Source organism: Aythya marila (assembly GCF_965140915.1).
Source record: "Aythya marila genome assembly, chromosome: 5".
Taxonomy (NCBI): Eukaryota; Metazoa; Chordata; class Aves; order Anseriformes; family Anatidae; genus Aythya; species Aythya marila.
The window spans coordinates 52,993,376-53,018,900 of NC_139046.1; the positions used below are offsets into that span (position 1 = coordinate 52,993,376).

The 25,525-nt window shown below is 38.9% G+C and overlaps 1 protein-coding gene across 17 annotated transcripts in view; it reads left to right on the plus strand.

Moving 5' to 3' along the window:
* The window catches only part of CELF1 (CUGBP Elav-like family member 1), a 58,729-nt gene that overhangs the window by 24,321 nt on the left and 8,883 nt on the right, over positions 1-25,525 (plus strand). For 7 of the 17 annotated variants that reach the window (XM_082762626.1, XM_082762622.1, XM_082762623.1 and 4 more), the window contains 12 exons: positions 6,363-6,550; positions 7,186-7,268; positions 7,689-7,737; positions 10,198-10,332; positions 10,516-10,595; positions 10,906-11,067; positions 12,363-12,444; positions 15,346-15,474; positions 21,466-21,579; positions 21,753-21,938; positions 23,174-23,317; positions 24,783-24,951. In XM_082762626.1, coding sequence (XP_082618752.1) covers positions 6,373-6,550; positions 7,186-7,268; positions 7,689-7,737; positions 10,198-10,332; positions 10,516-10,595; positions 10,906-11,067; positions 12,363-12,444; positions 15,346-15,474; positions 21,466-21,579; positions 21,753-21,938; positions 23,174-23,317; positions 24,783-24,910 — 1,470 coding nt within the window. In that variant the 5' untranslated portion in view covers positions 6,363-6,372 and the 3' untranslated portion in view covers positions 24,911-24,951. The remainder of the gene's footprint in view (positions 1-6,362; positions 6,551-7,185; positions 7,269-7,688; positions 7,738-10,197; positions 10,333-10,515; positions 10,596-10,905; positions 11,068-12,362; positions 12,445-15,345; positions 15,475-21,465; positions 21,580-21,752; positions 21,939-23,173; positions 23,318-24,782; positions 24,952-25,525) is intronic. The other 10 variants (XM_082762627.1, XM_082762633.1, XM_082762628.1 and 7 more) reach the window with 7 other exon arrangements.

Genomic DNA, 25,525 nt, shown 5'->3' on the forward strand with positions numbered 1-25,525 from the left:
AAGGTAGGTTTTGTATAACTCATTTTGAATAATCTGTCTTTACACTCCTATTTGATAGTAAGCTTAGGTGCCATCTTATATTTTCTCTTTCTAGGAGTGCTTACATAGAGAAAACGGGCTTTCTATAAGCTAGAGGAATAGGTGACTTGCTGCTTCATCTTCTGGCAGAGCTGGGAGTCGTGCAGGTTGTTCAGTCAGACAGAAGTTCAGAATTTGTTTTGATCTTTCATAGAACTAATTGGAGTAGAAGTTAAAGGTAAACAGGATTTCATTCAAAAGCCAGAGGAGTAGATTAAGAACATCTTGATTTACCTCAAATAGTGTGGTCCCCAGAAATATTTTGAAGAAAAATACAAACAAACCCTTATGTTACAAGCTATTTTTAGAATGGATTTTACTTAAATTGTGCTACCTCTAGAGAGTATAGATGATTTAAATGCTCTCTGCTATATGCATAAGAGCAAGCAGCGTGAAACTGGTATTTCAGAGATAAAAGCAGTTGTCTTCCCCTCCTATCATTTTCTCTATCTAGGAATTTCTATGAAAATCACCTATACATGAAAATGGCTTTCAGTTAAATTAATCTGAGTTGTAAGCAACCCGAAACTTTATTTATTTTGATGGTAAATTTAATGTTCTCAACATATCGGATTTGTGTGCTCACAATGAGTAACTGGCATAGAGATTGTCAGAGAAAGCAACTCCGTCTTTGGCTAGTAGGTAGGGGGCTTTTTGTACCTATTGAGAGATATGGGAAGACATTTTGGGTTCCACATACGCTGAAAACATTCTGTCGACATGCTTACACGATCAACAAAGAAACAATAAAATACTGACAGGTAGTTACTGTATTTTGATGTGTGTAACCTAGGGGTTATCTGCTGAAAAAACAAAACTGCAATTCAGCAGCACTGTAGGGATCTGGATATGCACAGATAATACAAGGGGAAGTTTATTCTAGGACCTGTCTCCTTCAAAGCTTCACAGTGTCTGATTTCCCCATAGCCTGCATCCTTTCCCATAGTTTGCTCTCACCATCCCAGTAGTCCCTCAGCTTCAGAGCTGTGTATGTTGTCTGAGGTTCAGATTGTATAAAATAAAAGATGGTTTTATCTTTAGCTTTCAGTTAATTGCTCGTTGCAATGAATGAGGCTTTCATAGTGAAAGAAAATACTGCGCTTGGTTTTTGGGTTTTATTTTCAAGTTTTGTGCCCGAAGATGGGATGTAATTCTTCAAGCATAAAAATAAAAGCAAAACTTTCAACATTTATGCCTTACAATCTGAGGAGTTCATATGGTAATATATTCTGCAACATAGCCGAGGGCTTCAGAAATATATATATATATATATATATATATATTTTTAAGTGAGATTTAATCTGTAGTATGCAGAAGTTTTTAATGCTCATATTGTCAGGTTAGCACCACGTTTAAATTTGTAGCTACAGTACATAGAGCTTGGAATGTCAGACATTGTTTCTATTATCCTTTGAATAGAAACAGTCAAAGAATGGGTCTGGAAGCCAGCAGGAATTTGACATCTGAGCAAAAAATAAGTGTGTTTAGCTGTCTAATTTTTCTTTCTTTGTGAGCAATGGCTAGGATGGCTTTTGTGTTTTTATAATTCCAAAGAAATAACCTCTTTGCTTTATTCTTCCAGCTTCTATGCAGTAGTGAAATACCATCTTTTTCCACTCTTTCTGATATTTTTATAAGAAAAGTCCGGAAGTGTTTTACTCTCATCAACTTGATTCCTTCAGCTAAGTAATGTTAAAACAAAACCATTCTCTATACTAATGTTTTGTCACTGAAACTGCCGTCATTACTGTGGAATGATGGCACCGTGAAGCATGGAGTCGTGGCTAACGTACATTCAGATATTTATCCACCATTCTAGTATTATTTTTTTTCTTTCCCTCAAATTGTACATAACAGCATGTGAAATATTTTTGGCAGTTTTTCATTACATGAAGTGAGCATATCAGAGGAGAAAAGAGTAAGTATAATGAGAATTAGAAATTAATATGTGGCAGGATAATTGTACAAAACTAATGTTTTAATGAGCAAAGCCAGAAAACTGAATTTGACATGGAATGTAACAGTGTGACAGTGAAGGATGTGGGAATTTTTTTGCCTGTATCTTGTTGCATTTTTGTTTTAATGGAACAAACAAATACGCTTTCTGTTCTGGGGAGCAGAGAGATGTGGGGGTAAAAGCAAATCAGAATGACGTAGTGCTTTAAGCTAATCAATCCAGTAACGGTTTTGAAACCCATTTTCTAGAGTATCTCATACCAGCATCATTTTTCATCAAACCTACAATGACTATGGCTGCTGGAGTGTTTTACTGGCTGCTTAAAACTAAGGATGAGAGGTGTTCTGTTTCTGTCTTTGGTAAGACCAGAATTCACGGTGCTAAGCTCTAGAATCGTATAAACAATGGAAAGAACCCCAGTATATTATGTGCTGCTTTGAAACCATATAAATCTGAAGTGTTTCTCTTTGTGGGTTCATTTTAGAAAAATCCATAAAGTAGGCCTCGGGCTGAATTCAATGTTTGAATATGATGCATTTTATTCAGAATGGCATTTTTCAAGTAGGACAAGCCCGTGAGATGTGTCTGAAGGTAGATACTACCAATTTACTGCAAGCTAGTAAATTGACCTGTGTTCCACAGTGCCGACTTGAGTGCTTATGCCAGTGGTGCTTAGCAGGTAGCTTACACCTTCTCGTTTAGGGATAAGCCTCCTTGCATTTACCACATAGTAAGAGCATGCATGAAGTAGTTAGTGCCGAACATCTGATGTGTGATAAATTCAAGCCCTCTCTTATTTCGCAGTAACATATGTCTCTCTATTACAAGGCCCAGCTCGCTGTAGGCAGAAGATGGGAAATGTTCTTTTTTTTCAGAAGTTGGAAAGGGTTATTTATCTAAAAAATAATAGACATGCTGTATTTGTGCAAGCATAAAGAAAGCTGGTATACTGGCCAGTCTAAATAACTGCAGGTACGTGTTGCAGTCATTGACAGACAAGAAAAGCGATCACGGTTGACCCAGTACGCGTTCCTTAATGATGCTCTAAGAGTTTATTATGGGGTTGTATTGGCTGTATGCATAAGGCTTATCTGGATTCATGTTGGACTTGAGCTAATCATACCACTTGGAGTGCTCGGACACACCCAGCTGGCTCTGTAGCACACTCTGCAATCAAATATTTCTGCATCTCACAATGTGGTATTAACAAGATTATCTCCCCATTAGTTTGAGTACTGGAGGCTTAACAATAGGCCTGTATTATGCGTGTAATTATTACACCTCGCAGTTCCTCGATGAACATGTTATTCCTGTTTTAGTGATGAAGAAGCTAAGTTGTTACGATCAGTGTTTCCAAAGTTTGTACAACAGTTTTCAACAAATCTCTGCCAGGAACAGTATAAAAACACGAATGGTATTACCACTAGTCGTGTATTTTTCCCTTTCTTTGTCTGTGTGTTTCTGGATTTACAGAACCATGATGGGCAAAGTGTTGTTTCCAAAACAAAGGATGTTTTCATCCTCTAAAGAGGAGCTGTTGAAGCTCTGTGGGAGTTGGGGATTTTTTGAGATAACAGACCTTAGCTTTGATTATTTTTTTTTTTTGGCAGGTTCAGAGAAACAGTTGGCATTTGCCTAGAATTTAAGAGTGTCAAAAATGGCACAAGGTGGAAAGAGTGAGATCATTAATCAGACATTGAAAATGTTTGTGGGGAAGGAACCTTTTGACTACACACAATGAATTGTCCACCTTAATGCTGCTGAGATGGGAACTGCCTGGATCTCAAGGCCTTGGGCTGCCATTTTGGGAGGCAAGGAGTTAGTTGGGGATGGAAAGACTGGAGTTTGTATTCTTTCTGCTCTGTTACCCATTGCTATCTTCATGGATCTGACACTCTGTTTATCTGACAGTGCACTCAGTACTGCTTCGCCAGGGAAAATTGCACAAAACAAGCCCAGTGCATCAGCATTTTCATTGTGTATTGAGCTGAGCCTCCCTTCACATGGTCACATCCCCTTTTTAATCTGGGATTCCATGTCCCTTTCCCAGTCCAGCCTGTTTCTGTGGTGTCTATTGCTGGTCTCCCTGAGCTTCTGTTTCTGTGGTTTGAGTGTTTTTTTGTGTGGCTGAGTGTTAAGACCTGCAGGACTTTTGGAAGTGCGTTGTTTAGGGGTTAGGCAATACACCGAGTTAGTGCTAGTAGTTTGGGACAGACTGAGGTGATGGCTGCGTTCAAGTTGGATTTCCTCCCGGAGATGATGGTGGACCATTGCTCCTTGAATGCTAGCCCTGTGTAAGTAGTCTACCTTCATGTCTAATTTTATAACTGAAGTGAGAGTTGGAGTTGCTTTCTCTGAAGCCAATGCTGCCTAATGGATTCCCGTTTCCGTGGGGGGGAAGAGGGATAGGGGAGTCTGCAACTGGTTTTCTTGAGGAAAGCGTAGCAGGCATTGGGAGTTGATACTGGATTCTGGACGGAGGAAAAAAATGATTAATTTTGGGGCTGGGGGTAAGGAGGAATAAAGCTATTTGATTGTACTGTTTACGTGTATGCTGTATGCTACGGGTGCTGATGTTCTAAAATCAGTTATTAAAATGAATTGTTGGGAGAACAACTGCAGTTCTTTCCTGTTAATGATTCCAGACTAAACCTTCTAATTAGGAATGAAGGATTCCTTGAAATCCTGTTGAGGTCATGTTAAAAATTGCTCACTTAACAGGGGACTGGCAGTGCTCCTGAAACTGTCCATGGGAGAGAAAGCAGGGCTGAAAATTATTACTGGAAAAGGTTAAGTGACTTCCAGTCGTTCTCATTTAGAATGAAAAAACATGCAGTTTACCTCTTTGTAAAAGGTATTCTTTATGTTGGATATTTGAAGAGATGCTGACTCTTTTGGAGTGGAAAGGTTGAGTAGTGAAAGGATTTATGAGGATAATTCGCTTTCCTTCTAGTAAGAAGCTGTGTGGTTTCTGAGGTCAGTTCATACAGTTATAAAACTTTGGCATCGATTCTTTATCGTACTCTGTACAGCAGCATATTGAGAGGGGAGAAAAAATAACTAAACGTTGCCTGGTCTTGAAATTTTTCTAAAACAATTATGTTGAGGGATAAATGTGCCTATAGTAAACAGTGTTCCTGTCATTGCCTGTAATGTAATAAGCCATTGAAAAAAATCTTTAAAAAAGAAAAAAACAAAGATAAAGAGAGCTGACTACTCTGGAAGAAGGCCACTGTATCCTTCAACAATGAGCTTGGGGACCTGGCTGGGGGGAATCATTGCGTGGTTACTGTTCTGGTCCCCATGTTCTTTCTAGACTATGTAGGGGTTGGCCAGCAGTTTTAGCATACTAATCACTACAGCTGCAATAGGATGTCATTACAGCCTTCCACAAAGATAGGTCCTGTGGTATACCAGCCTGTGACTGCCAAAAACAAGACCTCACATTGTATTCAGCAAACAGTGAGGAGTCAATACAGAAAGCAGCGTATGGCTTTCAGGTAGCTGTGTGAAGTATAACAGTTTTATTGACAGGCTTTAAACAGTTCATACAGCTCCATGTAGTGCCTCACATGCAGCTCCACGTAGTGCCTTGAAACCTTTTGAAGAACCCCATAATCAAAACTTGTGTGTTGTTGTAATCTAAGTAATGATTCTCTTTCTGTGTTAGCACCCTACTGTTACTCAGCTTGATTTAGTCTGAGACTAAGATTATCCAGGCCCAACCTGTTCATCTGCAACCTGAGCCTGTTTTTTTTCCAGATATTGTTGAAAGCTGCCTATTTTCACAAAGCACTATATCATTGTAAATCTTTAACAAGACTTCTCATTGATTCAATTGTACCTATTTTTATCTTTTAAGATGTTTTTTCACCCCAGGATATAATTCCACAGAGTCATCTTTAAACATACAAAAAAGTTACCCTCATTTATGCTAGTTATTAGTTTAGGTTCCTTCCACTTCCAGTTTCTCCTGTACAATTTTATAGGATTGAACTAGTGATATTTTTCAGTCATCTCATCAAACATTTCCTGAATTCCAGATGTCTACATTGTAAGAGCATACATTAGGAGAAGTTTTAAACAACTGTGCAGAGTAATTGGTTTCCAAGTATATGACTTGCCAATGAATGTGAATAATATTCATGAATATTCTCTTGCCATGCAGGATTGCAGATGTGCAGGAGTCTCTTTGTTTTAATCATACATGTTTATATACGTGTTGAAATATATTTTAACCTCACTATAAGCACGCTGCTTCTAGCTGCAATGACATGTAGAATCCGTAGTGAGTAATATAACAGAAATTCCTTGTTATTTTTCATAGCTCAAAGAAAATGAATGGCACACTGGATCACCCAGACCAACCTGATCTAGATGCTATCAAGATGTTTGTGGGTCAGGTCCCACGGAGCTGGTGTGAGAAAGATCTAAGAGAACTTTTTGAACAGTATGGTGCTGTCTATGAAATCAATGTCTTGCGGGACAGGAGCCAAAACCCTCCTCAAAGCAAAGGTGAGAACTGTCTTTCTCATGTTAGACTTGGGGTCTCAGCTGCTTTTACACAGTTCTAATCTTAACTGTTTGCTGTCTGGATTATAAATACAGAGCAGAACACCTAATAAATATTGTGTTGCTCCAGAGCATTGCTATGATGTTATGATATGGCCAAAATCTTGCTGGAAGTGTCACAGTTTCAGATAAAATACAAAATAAAAAGTTTTTATTTATTTTCTTGTATATATCAAATGCTTAGTACCTCAAATCCCAACTAAATGCTGTAACCTGGGTATGCAGTTCAGTAATATGCAATAATGTATTTCCTGTAAAACCAGATCTAAGATCTGGATACTACCAAATAATTGAGTTTAACAGTGGAAGTAGCCAAGATTTGTTTGCCAGATACATTTAAATGCTTGTTTTAATGATATGTTATGGTATTGAATATATCCTGTTGATGGTATCCTGTTTTATTACACACATGAATCTTTTTCAAGTTAAAATCAGTAACACCTACCTATTTCAATGCCTAACTTCTATTTGTCATGTATTTTGCATTGGAAAGGTGAAAGTGGGGGATTTCTAATTTCTGTACAACACATCAGGATTCCTAGTGTTCTTCCTTAGCTAGCATTTTGTTTCAATTGCAGGGTGCTGTTTTGTTACGTTTTATACCCGTAAAGCTGCACTAGAAGCACAGAATGCTCTTCACAACATGAAGATTCTCCCAGGGGTAAGTGAAGAGGCATTCTTTCTTCTCAGCTCTATCTTGTCTTTCTTTTCTGCTCTGGCAGCACAGATGTAAAACATACATTATTTTGCCCTCAAGTCATGTTTAAGAGATCTCACAGTCTTGCTATTTTTAATATATTTGTACAATAACAGATCTTAAAGGAAATTTGGAGTGTTTTGAGGAATAATATGGTAGTGAAGTGTGTGGGCATGGCTTCTATAAAAGTACTTTCTCAGGAGGAATGATGGTGTATCATTCGAAAAGCTTTTCTTTCTTCCAGAAACGTATGTATTGTTACTTACACCTTTCTGTAGAGACAATTCAGGCTACCATCTCTTTCTTCCACTATTCTTCTGGAAATATATTTCATGTAGCATAAAGTGAACACATCTGGGATTAAATAATATTTTTGCATTTCAGATGCACCATCCTATCCAGATGAAACCAGCTGACAGTGAAAAGAATAATGGTAAGCTGTGCTAAAGTCTGAGACTTGTGGCGCTATTCATGCTAATACAGAAATTTCAGCTTCTGTTGAACAGCTTCTGATCGAGTCATATTGAACTGGAGACCTAATTATAAAAAAAAAAAAAAAAAAAAAGGCATGTTTTCAGTACAGTAGGTATTGTAAGTGAGTTCTCTAAATTTTCATGACTAAGTATCTTCCACTGTTGCTGCTTCCGGGGAAAACCATGGTGTCAGTTGGGGAAACATCCAGTGAGTTCTTGTTTGTACTAAGGTGTTTGAAATCCAGAAATGCTTTTCAGGTGTTTGACCAATCTGAAAGCCTGTTGTGGTTAGGGTGGGAGTCCAAAACTTTACCTTGTAGTATACAAGGAAGAGTGAGAATTCAAAAACAGACCATCAGAGAAAATACTGTGAGTATACTTCTACACATGGGCTATTTCAGATTAAGATGTTAAACACCTAACATTGCTTAAATGATTTATCTGTGCATTTCAATGATGAGTTTATGTACACACTCAAATACGTATATATGCACACACACACACAGGTGTGTATGTTTCTTGGAAGAATAATGGGAAATGGAAGGTGTATTTAATGAAATTTTAAGGTGACAGCTCTGAGGCTATAACATGAATTTTAGTACAGGGTTAAGGTGAGTATATAAATAGGAAAGCATCAGTTAAAGTATTTTAACTTGACATTAAAATAAATTCTGGAACTCTTGAACTAAAATGGACTACAAAAAGGATTTAAAGGCAGTTTTATGCTCCAAGAGCTTGACAGTGAACTGGGTGCAACATCAAGATTTACTAGTCCGTTAAAACTTGTCAGCTGGAAAGGTTTGGAGTTTTCCTTGTCCGCTCCAAGGAGTCAGCAAAGAAATTGATTTCCCCTCACCATGGCACTAAATAGGAGAAAACTTTCTGTCCTGAAGCTTCAAATTGTGCTTCATGCCTTCGTCATGTTATATTGTGTTGAATGTTTTATTTGCAAACTGTTTTAAATGTCCAAGTGGCATTCTGATTAATTTGCTTCGTCACTTAAAAGTGAGTATTTCTGAGGTAATTAGCATCCTCAGATAAATAAAATGAGAGGTTTAAAGTTCTGATATTAGTAACCACCAACTGGCAAATTAAGAGAAATGTCTGTTTCTGCACCATTTATTTTAAAATAGTCCACAAACTAGGAGTTTTTCTTCAACACTAATATATCTGGTAGTGTCAGCATTTAGAGGAAAGATACAATAGCAGATGGATCAGTTTGGATGTGTCATTTTCTTGCCTTTGGTACAGATCAGAATGGATGACTGTGAAACAGAATTAAACAACAGGTGTTGCTTCTGCTGTTGAGACAGGAGCATGAGGAAATAGGCAGAAGTAAATTTAGGTGATTGGCCCCCTATCACACCAATCTAATGAGCTAGAGAGAATCCTTTTGTGACTAACTTGCCTGTTTAGACACTGGTGAGGTATGTTGGCCATCTAAAGATAGAATGGACAGATGAGAGGATGAAAATAGTCCAGTAAAATAGACACAACTCTTCTCTTGCTAACCAGGAACTAAATGTAGGAGATATGGGAAGTGCTGCTGAATCTGATGCATTTTTTGTTTTTGTTTTTGTTGTGGTTTAACCGGCCAGCAGTTGAACACCACACAGCTGTTCACTCACCCTCCCTCCTCCCTCTCTGGGATGGGGGAGAGAAATGGGAAAGTGAAGCCTGTGAGTTGAGATAAAGACAATTTGTTAAGACAGGAAAATAATAATAACAATAATGATGATAACAGTACTACTACTAATAATGTGTACAAACAGGTGATGCACAATGCAATTGCTCATCACCTGCTGACCGATGCCCAACCTAACCCTGAGCAGCCGGCCCCCCCACCCCAGCTAGCCACCCCTATCTATTGTTCAGCATGACCCTAGATGGGATGGAATACCCCTTTGGCCACTTTGGGTCAGCTGTCCTGGGTCTGTCCCCTCCCCGCTCCTGCTGCTCCCCCGGCCTGCCTGCTGGCAGGACAGAGTGAGAAGCTGAGATGTCCTTGGCTTGGTGTAAGCACTGCTCTGCAGCAATTAAAACATCAGCGTGTTACCAGCACTCTTCTCATCCTAATCCAAAACACAGCACCCTACCAGCTACTAGAAGGAAAATTAACTATACCCTAACTGAAGCCAGGGGGGGTTTTTTTTAACATTCTTGTAGCTCACGGGCTTGCAAGGGAGAAACAGACAGTAAAATATAAAAACATTATAAAACAGGCATCCTTCAGATTCATTGAGGTGTCATATATACATCTTCGTAAAACAAAGAAATTGCATTACTAGGAGTTGTTTTTTAACAAGCATCTACCCCAAAATAGAAGGAAAGTAATTCTACGGTTGATGGAGAATGTTTGACAAAGTAAGATGTAGTAAGTATGTTTTTGTTGGTAATACTCTCATCCTTTGATTTCTTAGCAGTAGAAGATAGGAAGTTGTTTATTGGAATGATATCCAAGAAGTGCAATGAAAACGATATCCGAGTGATGTTCTCCCCCTTTGGGCAGATTGAAGAATGCAGGATATTACGGGGCCCCGATGGCCTGAGCCGAGGTAAGCAGAAATTTTTCTGACAGTTCAAGATTCTCCAAAAGGTGATGCTACCTTTTGTAGCTCAAGGTGGCGTTTCAGCTATTTCAGTGATTTGTTTTTTTTAAAGGTATATTCATTGCTTTATTCATCCCGGTAATTGCTGATAAAGTGAGTGACTTGTTTCCTTCTGCGTTCTTTCCCCAGGTTGTGCATTTGTGACTTTTACAACAAGAGCCATGGCACAAACAGCAATCAAAGCAATGCACCAAGCACAAACCATGGAGGTAAAGCAAGTTAGGGAATGTCAGGAGAAAATAGTTACTGTGGAGTCTGGGGGACTAGAGAGCAGGGAGAGGACATTGTTTGCTCTCCTCCTAGAGCTCAAGATAGAAACCTCACCTGCAGAGAAAATACCAAAATATAAAATGGAATGAAAATCAAATGAGATTTTGAACCTTTAATAAAACGCATTGTTTGATTATATATATGTATGGGGAGGGTGTCAGAAATGCTTCTAATGACTGGGTCTTAATGCAGTAGTTTCTGATAACTGGGGGATAGCAAGTGTGTAATTGTTTGAATTGCTATTTGCAGGGTTGCTCTTCTCCCATTGTGGTAAAATTTGCAGACACACAAAAGGACAAAGAGCAAAAACGAATTGCTCAGCAACTCCAGCAACAAATGCAACAGATCAGTGCTGCCTCGGTATGGGGAAACCTGGCTGGTCTCAACACACTTGGACCCCAATACTTAGCAGTGAGTTTCTCATCTGAGTTCTTTTCATCTCTTCAGGGATTGCAGTGTCTGATTGTTTTTTAATGCTCAATGTATTCATGTTTAGAAGGCTCCTGATAAATAGAAGTAGGGCTTGTAATCCCCGTTTTGTGGATGAGGAGGCTGAATTACAGGAAATTGTTATGTGCTAACAGCTAGTCAGGATGCATTTAAGTGAGGATTTCTGCCCCAGTCTCCCTAGCGCTAAGCGATGAAACATTTATTTGTCTTCTGCAGAATGGCAGAAGAATTCCTGTTCCATTGTTCCTTAGCCAGCATTTCTTTCACCCCCTTCCAGTGAGACATAGGCTAGTACTTGGTGATGAGCAAATAGAAAAGGTGGGCAGGTGGAAGCAGCTCACAGTGTACACTAAACAAAACAACAACAAAAATAAAAACACACCAGAATATAGACAGAAACTACTCTTCTCTATCAAAAATGACTCAAGAAGGTAGTCTACAGTTTGTCACTAGTTTCATTTGGTTTTGCTGGGTCCCTAGAGGGTGAACTTTCATAAACTGGTGTGCTCTGGCTCATGTGGATTACCACATAGCTATGAGAACTGTTTTCATGCAATTTGGGGAATAGAAAAGGAAAACTTCATCTCATTCTTGGTATAGTGTACTACCGAAGTGGGGACGTTCATTCTTTTACTTCTGCTTTAAGTTTGGTAGATTGAATTTTTTTTTATTTTTTTTTTTTAACAACATGTGGTTAAGGGAGAAAAGAGCAGTAGGAAATCTCTCTAAATAGCTTCCTAGCAGGGGCTTGGGATTTCTCTCATGGCTGCTGTGCTTAAGAAATGTGGAGGAGATCACCTCTCACAGTGGCTTTTTGATTTTTGGTATGGCATTTGCCATTTGTCCTGTACTGGCAATGTCAGCTGTAAAGTCTGGCTTGGGGTAGAATTATGGGTAGCAGTCCTGCCTGAGGTGCTTTGAATAGGTGTTCTCTCTCATTACTGATTCTGTTTTTGTCTTGGTGCATTAGATACAAACTTCACTTAGGCTAGTATACTGACTGTCCTGAGTGGGAAAAGCATTGTGGTGTTGCTTTGGCTGCAATGCGGTGCATGGGCAACATTGATTTTCACTCTGGTGGTGCTCTGGCTGTATTTTTGAAGAGGAATTCTTTTTACGCTTTGCTGTGATTTGGTGCATGGGCAGGGGGAATTCCCTTTGTGACGGCGCTCTGGCTGTGGTGTGATGCAGTTTCTCCCAGAAGCGGAGCCAGCCCTCACTCTCACTCTTGTTTTGTTTTTTGGTGTAATGTCTAGCTTTATTTGCAGCTCCTTCAGCAGACAGCAGCTGCCTCATCTGGAAACCTGAACACATTGAGCAGCCTCCACCCAATGGGAGGTGAGTTTTTTCCACCAGAAGACAAATTGTGTACCCCACCCCACCCCACCCCCCCCCCACCCCCAAAAAAAAAAAAAGGCAGATAGAAAAAGTAGCCAAAAGGCTTGTAGACATATTGCAGTTGTAGTAAGTAGTCCTGAGTTTACCCATTCCTGTGGAATGACAGAAATTCTCTGCTAAAAGTGTGCATGTTCCTTCTTAATCTTAGTTAATCGTTTTCTCCAAGGTAAGTTGTGGTATCCTGTTTATCTCCCCTACCTCTGGCATTTAAAATTATCTTCCCTTATGGATACAAAAAAAAAAAAAGGACTGTTTATTTTCATCCAAACAGATCCATATTTGAAGCACCGTGGTATTGAAATAAGCACTAGGGCATGTGTTTAATTGTTTAGGTCTCATATTTTAAATTATTTCTTTTTAAATGCCTCAAAGTTGAAAATGTATTGTTGCAAGTAATGTGAACTAGTCCTTCATTCTGGTTCTTTAATTCCTGCATTTGTTTTACAATTACTTACAATATTGCTGTGATGTGGGAGTATCAGCTTAACAGATATAAGCCAAATTCCTTGCTGTTGATTGCTAGTCAAAACATAAGTGAAGTTATCTGAAGTATCCTTTAGGATTATGGAGATAATGTAAAAGTTTCTGAACTGAGGCTGCAAATTAATTGCACTTTTTGTCTTCAGAGGATGGCGAATAATAAAACCCATGTTAGTAACTCTATTCATCACTTCCTCTAAATTTTTCTGCTGACAGAGAACCTATAGTTTTGGTTTTAATACTGAACACTTAGTGCTTTTAAAATTGCCTCTTAGAGTTGTCCAGTAGTTAATAATATTATGTGCCCTGTCTGTGCAGAGGTTGACCTTAAAGTATTAAAAGGTAAAGTCTCTTTGTACATCCACCAGCAACAATTGCAAGATTTTACAAGTGTTGTGTTGTCCGTTCTAATAACTTCGTTATTTTCTTGAGACTTATTCTAACCTTAGCTTCTTAGGTGTATTTTTTTTTCATGTTCAGCTTCTTCAGAGCTCTTGGATTCTAGAGTCTTACTAAAAGCAAATTTAGTTTCACTAACACCTGTTTGGTGGTGATGTAAATAGATTTCGTGACATTTTTTCACTTATTGCTTCTGTTTAAAAAAGCAGTCAGTGATAAAGGGGAAAAATAGTATAGCAGTTTGTATTTATTGTCACAACAATATGGATGTTAGGGTGGCCCAGATAGATAAGGTTGTATATGGAATTTTCAGGGTATTTCTGACTTTGCTATAAATTTAAAAAAAATAAATAAATAAAATGAGAACCCTAGCATATAAGTAGCATGTTTCATGGTGTTTTGAAAGAAGTATTCCAAGTCTATGGCTCTACACAGGAAGAGTTTGTTTCAAAGTCCCATTAATATCTTACTTGATTGCCTTTCCTGAAATTCTTAGAAAAATAAGCAGGTAATTAGATCCCACTCTGTATTAGGCTTATAGACAAAATTTAATCTTGACCCTATTTGAAAGCAGATGGGAAAACAATGTGATGACAAGAAAACAGGTGCAGCATGTACATGCCAAACTGCTTCAGAAAGGAAGCAAGCTGCTCTGTTCTTCACAAGCTCTAACACTTGCAGTTTTAACCCTCTGTAGCACAATAACAAAAACAACAAAAAAAACTTGTTGGTTTTAACTTCATACTTTTATGTTACAATTGCACCTTAAAGAATATAAACAATATCAGGATCCTCATGTTTGGGGCACTAAATATGATTAAAGATACAGACCTGATCACAAAGAGAGAACAATTAGAGGAGGGGGAAAAAAAAAAGAGGAAAAAAAAAAATACTAAAAGCAGTAGAAGCTACTTAGAGAACGAACAGTTTATGCTGCACTGCCGTTTACATTCTTATGTTGTGTTTGCACACTTAAAGTGCAAAACTGAGACTTTAATTGGTAGGTGTGCATTATCACCAAGTACTCATCTTCCAAAAGATGAGGAGCTGGATCTACTTAAGACATTTGGATAATGTTACATGAATGATGACAATTAAAATTTCTTGTGGAGATGTGAAAGGGAAATAAGGGAAAGGAAAGAGAAGCAGAAATGGAAGATTGGAGCTAGCCTGCTGAAGGTTAAATTATAACTCAAAATGAAGATGAGTCAGATGAGTAAATGACCAGTAAAAGTTCATTGGCTATTCTTCCTTCCACTGGTATTACTGGCAGTTTACCTACAACCTGCCTGATGTTTTCCATTTTCCTTACCACTTTTGTTTGACCAGCTGGCTAGCCTGTGCATACAGTAGGTGATTTTGTGGTCAGGAATTTTGCCACTCAACACTGTTTTACAATTTATTGTTGCTTCTTGTCTGCCACGGAGACCAGATAAAGCATGCTGATATTCAGCTGATGGCAGTTTAAAGGTGTGACGCTGGCTACTGTGTTGTGTAGGCCTTCTTGAAAGAATTCTGCAGTTGTTGCTGCTCCCCTGTAGAGAGGAGAGGGATATGAGACAAGATGAGGTTATTAGCCTGGTGTATAGACAAGTTCTGTGGCTTGCAGATGAGCTGTTATACCCTGTCTTAACTGTCCACAGCAGTTAAAACTGCTATGCTTTTATGACTGTACATAACACTGCCTGAAAATGTCTGTGCTCTGGAGTCTACATCTGGGACTGTGACTACTTGGTCTTTTAGAGAAATCATCCTTCTGGGCAAAAAATACATTTCATTTTAGTTGTAACAAGGAATCACAATGTAGAAGAGATCGGTAACTGGTACTGAAGTCTGTTGTTTTTAAGCTCCTGCCCATTACCACAAATCCCATTATGATGTGCTGAGGTTACTGGATTTGTTAGTTTTGGATGATGGTGGCTATTGTAGGAGAAACTCTGTGTATTCTTCAATGTGTTGCAGGACTGAATGCGATGCAGTTGCAGAACCTGGCTGCATTAGCAGCTGCAGCCAGTGCAGCTCAGAATACACCAAGTGGCACCGCTGCACTCACTTCCTCCAGCAGTCCCCTGAGTGTGCTCACCAGCTCAGGTAAGAGACGGCCTGTGTTGTAGTGTGTTATGGCATGGGTTGCTCTGGGAGTCTTTTCAGGATAAATGTCATCTGTTTTGTTCATCTCTGTCATGTCAGTTCTTTAACAGATAAGGAGATTTTCTTGTAAATTTACTGGTGTTTGTTTAGGGTAGGTATCTTTGTCACCAGCAAAGTGTGTATGATTTTTTTGTTTGTTTGTTGTTTTTTTTTTTTTTAACTCACTGTATTCCTGGTAAGGTTAATTTAGAGTAAAAAGGATTTTTAAGGTTATCGTGAAGCAGAAAGGTAGGTGACCTCTTTCCAGTAATTTTACTACAGTCTCATCACATCTGTAGTTTCTCTGTGAATTCAGACAGGTATGTAGCAGATGTACCCTCTTCCTGTGGACATGGGGAACATAGGATGCTTTAAGCAGGAAGTAATGCATTCTGTGCAGTAGGAAAGACAGCTTTATGTTCCTCTGGCATTACTGAAAAGGATACTACAGCTGCCTCACAGAAGCAAAATACACAGTTTGATAGAACACTTATTGGAAAGAGGTTGTCTGGAACTGATTTTATCAGTTACACTTCAAAAATCAGTATCTTGCTCTTCCATTCTATTTGTGTTTTTTTTTTCTTTAGGTCATGTACGTTATCCAGAGAGACTAGGATGTCTGAACAGTGTTCTTTTGCCACCTTATTGTTAAATGTGATTATTATTTACAACAAATAAAAAAAAAAAAAAAGTAACTTTGCTCACATCAGACATGGTAAACTTCTATTGCAAATGTGGGTCAGAATCCTACTCAATTATATTTCTATCCTATTTTCAGTTATTTCTAAATCCTGACATGGGAAGAGAGGCCCTGTATTTTTAGGGTGTCAGTTTTCCAGCATGTATAGAGTGATACGTAGGTTTATTTCTTCATAAAAATCCAGATTGCTTATCTAGTTCTGAAATACAGCCTACAAAGTTGACAACCTCACATGTAATCGTGAGACTCCAAAGGAGGTGCTTATTAGGGGTCTTTTAGACTGCCCCAGGTAGCTTTTTGTATTACGTAGGAAGACCAAGGAACTAGGTGAAGAGATGATAAGGAGATTATAAGGGAAAGCTGTTTAGAAGACCTTAGGTCACATGATCAGGAGTTAAGCTCTGGGTGTTTTGCGCAGTTTTCTACTTAGAGAAATTCCTGAGAGAGAATTCAGCTGAGTCTTCTGTTGGTATACAGGCAGTTTTTGTTTGTTTGTTTTTTAATATAAAAACTTTGTGGTCTGCAGTCCTTGAAGATAAAGTTTCAAAATAAAGTTTCAGAATTTATCTTGGGTACCAGTTATGGTATCCTATTCTATAATTAAGAAAGAAACGACTACACAACAAAAAAAAAAACACCACAGAGTTGAGGCTGTAGAAGAGATACATTTACAGTCCATTACTACTGCTTCATTGTAGAGAAAGCATGGAAGTGAATGTAACTGAGAATTTCTCCCATATCTCTTCATGCAGTAGCAGCGCTGGAATTGCCAGGTTATAATTGGCTATGCCTGATGTTTAGAACCAAGCTTTCCTTGTTGGCTCTGTCATTTACTGACTGCAGCAAGTTTGTTCTATCTGTTGAGGTGGGCAAGGGGACTGGTAGGCAGGTTTTGAGGTTAAGTGTCAGGTGTACTAGAAAAGGTAGAGCCAGTTTCTTCTTGGAAGAAGTGTACAGTGGAAGGACAAGGACAGTGAACACAAACTGCAGCAGAGAAAAATCTGGTCGTAAAAGAAAAACATGGCTAAAGTCATTAAGCACAAAAACCAGGTGTCAGTGTGGCTGTGGAATTTCCATCAGTTTAGAAGTTCAGAATTCAGTTGGAAAGGTCCTTGAGAAGAGGCTTACCTAAATGGGAGGTTAGACCAGGTTTGAGCAGACAGTTGGACTAAATAATCCACAAAGGTCCCTTTTAACTGAAGTTATGCTATAATTTGTGATTCTTTGGGACTGCTTTCCCTTCTGTGCATTTCAGCAGTCACACAGCACCCTGCAGGTGTCATTTCCTTCGGAGAGAGACATCTTAGGACTGGGTTCCCCTTCTGGTCACACCGTTGGAGAGCTAGGGGTGGGGAACAGCAGTCAATTTTTACGTGCCACCTGTGCTGAATCCAAACAACTTTTTGATGGCCAGTTGCATCAATAAATGCTTGTGTGTCACCAGTTGAGTGATCGTGATCACAGAATCACAGAATCACAGAATTTCCTAGGTTGGAAGAGACCTCAAGGTCATCGAGTCCAACCTCCAACCTAACGCTAACAGCCCTCCACTAAACCATATCCCTAAGCTCTACATCTAAACGTCTTTTGAAGACTTCCAGGGATGGTGACTCCACCACTTCCCTGGGCAGCCTGTTCCAGTGCCTCACAACCCTTTCAGTGAAGAAGTTCTTCCTAACATGTAACCTAAAACTCCCCTGGCTCAACTTAAACCCATTCCCCCTCGTCCTGTCACCAGGCACGTGGGAGAACAGGCCAACCCCCACCTCGCTACAGCCTCCCTTGAGGTACCTAAAAAGAGCGATAAGGTCACCCCTGAGCCTCCTCTTCTCCAGGCTGAACAAGCCCAGCTCCCTCAGCCGCTCCTCGTAGGACTTGTTCTCCAGGCCCCTCACCAGCTTCGTTGCCCTTCTCTGCACCCACTCAAGCACCTCCATGTCCTTCTTGTAGCGAGGGGCCCAAAACTGAACACAGTACTCGAGGTGCGGCCTCACCAGAGCTGAGTACAGGGGGACGATCACCTCCCTAGCCCTGCTGGTCACACTGTTTCTGATACAAGCCAGGATGCCGTTGGCCTTCTTGGCCACCTGATGTGTCACTTGAATTAATACCCTATACACATGTAGTAGTTTACTCTTCGCAGGCTTCTAATGTGAAGCAGTCACTATTGTATTGCTCTTAAAACATAATTTCAAGTATAATTTTAAAAACTAGAGATTATCTTTGTTCAAAAGAAGTTCAAAAATGAAATTTGGAGGATATATGGTCTATATGTAGTCAATGAGCAATCAGACTCTTAAATGGTTTCAGGGGCTTTTCATTAAAGCTATTAATATTCTTCACATTTTAAAACTGTGAATTGAAAAGAAAGTTTCAATGTATATAGATAGCATTCAGTCTCATGATACTTCTCATAAGTACAAAGCATGGTGGCTTTTCACTCTGAATTAGCTATTATCTCTTAAAAAATCAAACTTATAATTGTCTTTTGATTAATATTTGTATGTGCATTCACATTGTATTCACATGGAATATTGTTAAAAGTCCACAGTATTCAGAGCATCCCTCTTGAACCATACCTAGACCCACTTTCACAAGATGGTTGATGTTCTTACCCTAGTTTTATCTTTGCTAGCTATTCTTTACTACCTGTCAAAAATTTCTGAAAACCCTTAGTTTCTTCAGTTAACAATCTTACAGTAAGCTTTTTTAGTTAAGTATAATTCAGTAGACTGATTAAAAAAAATATATTCAGTAGTAAGCAAGAAGGAAATAAACAACAGCAACAAAATAGAGAAATAATGTTAGGGATAGGAATGGAGTAAAGCACATGTATAAATCTATATTGGTTTTCCATTTCCATTGCTGTGGGCTGTTTTCAAATCTAAAATAATATATGAGAACTACAAAAACAGAAAAAGAGAGAGAATGACTAGAACTGCAGAATTCTTTTCCTATTCAGTGCAACTAGGGAGAAACTTATGTAGGAGTTGGACATGACAGAAGCCTACAAATGTATTAGTGGTGTGACAAAGATGAATTGGGATAGACTGGCTGCTAGATATTCCAAGATGAGAATTACAGGATATCGACTGAAGTTACGAGCTGACAGCTCAAAAATGAAAAGATGTATTCTTTTGCATAGTGCATGCACTAAGTGGCAGAAGTCAGTGGCTCAGAATATAGTACAGTACAAAAAAAAATAAAATTGTGTTCAAAATGCACTGTAATTAATGAGTGAAAATCGTAACTTAAATGCAAAGATGTTGCCATTGACTGAACAAGTCTTAGAGCCACAGATTGCTGGAACCTATGAGACCATACCGAAGAAGTATTGTTTTGTAATTGCCGTGTATTTTTGCTCATCTATTATTTATACACCTTTTGTCATCATTAGAATGTGCTTTGCTGACTCAGTGCAGCAATTGGTATATACATGTGATTAAAAAAAAGTGCAAGTATTAAATTTTCTCGGTGTTTTCAAGCCAAATTATCTCATATTAAAGATTTTCTTGTTTTGCTTAAACAGATGTCTGTTAAGCTAGCTAAACTAAAATAACCGTGTTCAGCTTTTTGCAGTGGTTTAAATTAATTGATTTAAAATCACAACCTTTTTGAAGATGGGAAAGGATCCATTCTCTTTTACTTTGCTCTCTAGCCTTGGCTCTATTCTTTTTTTCCCATGCTGCTACTTGTTCTTTTCTTTTGAAATAGTGTTCTCATCTGTCAAATGAAGTGTCTGCTTGAATTATGGAGATTAGCAATGAAGTGCTGCAGAAACAAGTGATACTCTAAAATCAAGGCAGCTGTATCATTTCTGAATGCTGTCTTTTATTCAGCCAGCTGTTCTGTTTTTCTACCAACTTGAGAATTATTCTAACTTGTTCTCTGTATTTTATTTTTTTACAACATTTAATATGCTACTGACAGACAGGAAGTGTCTTCTTTTCTTTGGAGTTAGCATCTTGAAATACAGCTTATCAATGTCTTCTAGACATTGTCTTTCAATTTCTGACTTGTTAAGAGTTTGTCTAGAACTTTTCACAGAGTAGGCTTGTCCTTTCCTCTGTCAGCACAAAAAGTGAACTGTAATACAAAGTGCAGCTCCCTGGGTTCTCATGCAGCTTTCATTGGGTACAAGAGCACGCTTTTGCCGTGGCTTGTTAGGTAAGTTTGCAGTATCCCATTTAAACAGTTACCACATTCCACTCCAGAAGAGACATGGTGAAACATATATAAATTGATGGATATGTAATGTATGTAAATCTGCTTGAAAGACGATAACAATTATTTTCAAAGTTTTAATGGATAAATGCTGCATACTGAGAATTACAAAGAATGAGAAGGAAACTGAAAATGCTTGAATTTTGATTCTTTTGTTACCTACTTGATATAAGTCATAAGTTTTTATGTTTGACTTGAGAACTTTGACGTAAGTTCTGTTACCCACACAGATATAAATTCCTCTCAAAGGACTATGAGATGCTTTTACTGCTCCAGTTTTCAGTTCTAACTCTACCTATTGCAGAACGTGGCAGGCCATCTAAGCCAGCAGTCTGCTAGGGAGTGCATCTGTAGACTTCACTTACTGAGGTAAAAATGGTTGAAGGTGTTAGTGATACAGTCAACAGAGGATTGGCTCTATATTTTAGGTCTGTGTTCCAAATCTTTTCTTGGCCATAGCCCCAGCTGCTGCAGTAGGATTTTTTTAATGGAAAATTATTTAATGTGTCAGAATAATTTGAGCATCTGCTGTTTCTGCTCTGGCGGTATGGGAAAACCATATGTTCAGTCTGACTGGAGTTTTCTTTAATGTTGCTAATATCTGTGTGTCAGGTCTTTTTCACCTTATGTGGTGTGTCAAGGTTTGATGTTAATATATAGCAATTCTTACTCATTTCAGGCAGCAGTAATAAGCATTGCTGCTAGTTACTTTGACTGAGATACAAAATTTAGCTGATGATCGTATTTTGATTGAATGCCTTACACTTGATTAAATTAGTACTGTTGCAAAAAGTGGATGTTGTTAGGAAGCAGATTTTTTTCCAAAAAAGGGATTAGATACAAGGGGTTAGATACAAGTGGTGTGATCAATCAAGTTGTGTGGGCTTAGGATGGCTTTATTGACAGAGTCTTCTCTTTTGCCTTAGTCTGTTGTGTGCTAGCTTTTCTTGCAGAAATGATTTAATGAAGAAGTTGAGTTTTCAGAACCAAAAAGTATTGTTTGGAGATTAATTATCTTATTTTAATAGCAGGTTCCTCACCTAGCTCCAGTAGCAGCTCCTCTGTTAATCCCATGGCTTCTCTTGGAGCACTGCAGACACTGGCAGGGGCTACAGCAGGCCTGAATGTTAGCTCTCTAGCAGGTAAGCTGTGTGTTGTGGTGGGCTGGGGGAATAGCTGATTATCATTCCTCAAGTTGCGCTAGTTCTGTTTTAACATGTTCCTTTTCTTTTTATAGTAGTGTGGAGTATTGAAAGATAATGGTTTTGACTTGATGGCACTACTTAGTCATCTTTACTTCCTCTTTCTTATACAGGAATGGCAGCCTTAAATGGAGGACTTGGCAGTGGTGGTCTCTCAAATGGGACAGGTAGCACAATGGAAGCCCTCACGCAGGCTTATTCTGGAATCCAGCAATATGCTGCTGCTGCATTGCCCACGCTCTATAACCAGAGTCTCTTAACACAACAAAGTATTGGTGCAGCAGGAAGTCAAAAAGAAGGTAGGCAGAAAGTTGTACACCTCGAGAGGACTTCTTAAAAGGGCAAGACCAACTGCCTTCGTAGAATCATAGAATGGCTTGGGTTGGAAGGAACGTCAAAGATAATCTAACTCCAGCTCCCCTGCTGTGGGCAGGGATGCCACCTGCTAGATCATGTTGCTCAGGGCTTCACCCATTTTGGTCCTGAATGCTTTCAGGGATGGGTCATCCACTACTTCACTGGGTAACCTGTTCCAGTGCCTCACCACCCTCTGAGTGAAGAATTTCCTCATAATGTCTAATTAAATCTCCCCTCTCAGTTTAAAACCATTCCTTCCCCCTTGTCCTGTCATTGTCTATCTGAGCAAAAAGTTGCTCTCCGTCTTAACACTTTAAGTATTAAAGCACCTTAAAAATATTGAAAAGCTGCAATGAGGTCTCCCCGGTGACTTACCCTATGTGCAGAGCTTTAATTTCATGGCATTGCTTAGAATAATAGTTATTGGGGGGGGGAAAAAAAGGAAGGAAAGCCTGTGAGGTCCCTCTAAGGGCTGTCCAAAGTAGTTATTATACAGGCAGTGTTTAGTATTCAGTAGTATTTAACTAGCCTTAAATGCTTAGTAATAGTCCCCATCCTTTTTCTTGGGGGAGGGTATGGGTCCTCAGCCTGACAAATCCCATTGTCAGAAAATCAGTTTTTTTATTTTATTTCCTTGGTATTTCTAAATGTGAACTCCAGTGTCTTTGTTCTTCATCTCTTCCCTTAGATCCTTATTGCTGATCTCTTCACTCTTCAATTTCTGAATCAATTTAACATGTAGTGTAAAAAAAAGAAGAATATAGGAGTAAATTTTCAGCAGAATGTAGGATGATGATAAGGAAAGAATGTGAGATTACTTGTAATCTGATTATTTTGTTTCTGTTGAGATCTACATAGTTTCTTTAGACAACAAAATAAGCTCAAGTTTATTGTTCAGCTTTTGTTACAACTAGGATCTGTGAACCAGTTTTCGTAGGATGTGGAAATTACAAGCAAAAATGGTGGAGAAAGAGCTAGAATTACATGAATGCCCCATCTCAGCAAAGGATCAGGTTGATTTATTCTGGAATCAAGTACTCTATAGAAGTGCATACAGCAATGTCATTGTTTTCACTAGAAGATTTGACTTGAATGGCTCTTTCACTTTTTTTTTTGTGAAGTAGGCCTACGTTATTTATTCTTTTTCTGAGTTTATATTCCTACTTGTTGCTTAAAGGTCCAGAGGGAGCCAATCTGTTTATCTACCATCTCCCCCAGGAGTTTGGGGATCAGGATCTTCTTCAGATGTTCATGCCATTTGGAAATGTCGTCTCTGCCAAGGTTTTCATTGATAAGCAGACCAATCTAAGCAAGTGTTTTGGTACGTTGGGTCTATCTGTAGAGGGATGGCTTCTTTCTAGTAATCTTTTCCAGCATATTGTTATGTCTACTTTGGTACAGCTCCTTCTCTCCCTCCTTTCTCTTTTCAAGAACTGTTTATGTTGCTACGTATGTTACTACATAATCATTATGAATTATTTCTATTTTTATGAAAGGTACCATACATTATGGGAGCACTGAACTCTCATGCTCTATAAATGTTTTGAAGGCATTTTTTAAAGCTTCCTCCTAATACTTGAAACCTTGGTAACTGAAGAACTATTTCAGCTGTTATGTACTACCTAAATTTGGTTGCATTCCTTACCCTAATTTTCTTTTAATTAGTGTGTGTTTAGACTGGAGATGCATCAGGGCAAGAAATTTAAACAAAAAATATAAATCGTGTCATGCTACTTTTACTATCCAAATAGATTATTTTCAGTTAACTGCTAAAGTCTGTGTTGTGAGCAAAAGACATATTCTTCTTTAGCTTGTGAAGCAGAAGATCGTGCACGTGGACTGCACAACTCAATGGTTTCATTTTTCACCACTTTGAAAACAACAGAGAGAGCGAGCAGTGGTAGCATTTTTGTAGTGCTGTAAGCTCTCCTGACTGTGAATAGGAGAGATGAATCTTTATGGTTTCCATAGTATTGTGCCTTCATAATACCATGTGGGGTTTTTTTTAGTATTTTGATGGTCTAAAAGATGTGGAAAAGCTTTTGCCTTGTGAAAACAAAACAAAGATGACAGCAAAAAATACACTGAGCGTCAGGCTGTAACACCTGCATATGGGATGATCTCCCCAGGCAGTGATACCAACCATTGACTAGAGTTATTAAAGTAGTAGGTTTCTTCAAAAACCTTGGGATCTTTATTTAGAGGATGCTCTTCTCCTGGATTGATACACAACTTTTCATAAGACAAAAACTTAACCTTTGGTACAAGTACCATGCTTGCCTTAACACCTACTTCACTCCAAACTAACCTACTCCTATAATGCCAAGATCATAGAATCATTTAGGTTGGAAAAGGTCCTTAAGGCCATGGTTGGAATTGATCTTAATACTACCAAGTCTACCACTAAACCATGTCCCTTAAGTGCCACTTGCATGTGACGGTGCTTTCAGTCCTTTACGTTTACTGAACTTGGATAGATTGATGTTTTCCAGGTTTGTTGTTCTCCCAGCTGTAAGATGTTACAGAACAAACATCAGTACTCTTTTTTTTCCTATTGGAAGACAAAAAATATTATTTCAATTTCCTGAGTTGTGTTTATCTTTTGATCGAAGTTCCGTACATCAGAAAACAAATCTTTGTCTGAGAGCCCTTAGAGTATTCATAAAAACTTCTTACTAAACAGTTGTGAGCTTTTGTAAATTGCATTTCATGCAAGCTTCTCATACCTTGTGAGTAGCTGTTCTACAACTTTGGCATGCAATAATAACGTATTTCCTTTTCTTCAGGTTTTGTAAGTTACGACAATCCTGTCTCTGCACAGGCTGCCATTCAGTCAATGAACGGCTTTCAGATTGGCATGAAGCGTCTGAAAGTACAGCTCAAGCGCTCTAAGAATGACAGCAAGCCATACTGAGCGCCCCTCCCCTCCGGGACTGGAGTGAGAAGGATCTTCTGGTAAGTTGGAGAGGAGCGCACTTAGTGATTCGAAGCCCTAAGGCTGTGTTTTTACAGTCCTGGAAGCTGATCCATGCCGTTCTATCTGGCACATCTTCCCCTGAAGACTCGGCTGCAGCCTCTGCTGAGAATCCTGCTTCGAATGGAGGACAAGTTTGTGCTTTTGTTTCCAGTGTTTTACTTTGGAGTTTAGGTGCCATATCGCTGAGGTTGTTTTTTTTTTTGTTGTTTTTGTTTTTGTTTTTTTTCCCTTATTTGAAGTTTGCTGTGTTTGTAACCAGTGTGTGTTGAGAAGGACCAATGCCAGCTACTTGGGGGTCGGGAGGTAAGGTTAAGGGAGCCGCGGAAACTGACACCACACTGCCTTGGGGTAGAGAGGAGAAGGGGAGGCAGAACTGACACCACACTGCCATGGGGAGAGGAGAGGGGAAAGCAGAAATAACACTGAACAGCTGATGGAAACAAAGATGGGGAAGGAGAACTTAGTCCATCCAAGTTTGGGTGAGCAACGAACCAACTCCAAATAGCCTCTGTCATGCCACACCCACTCTTTTATGCTTCCTTAACTGTATGC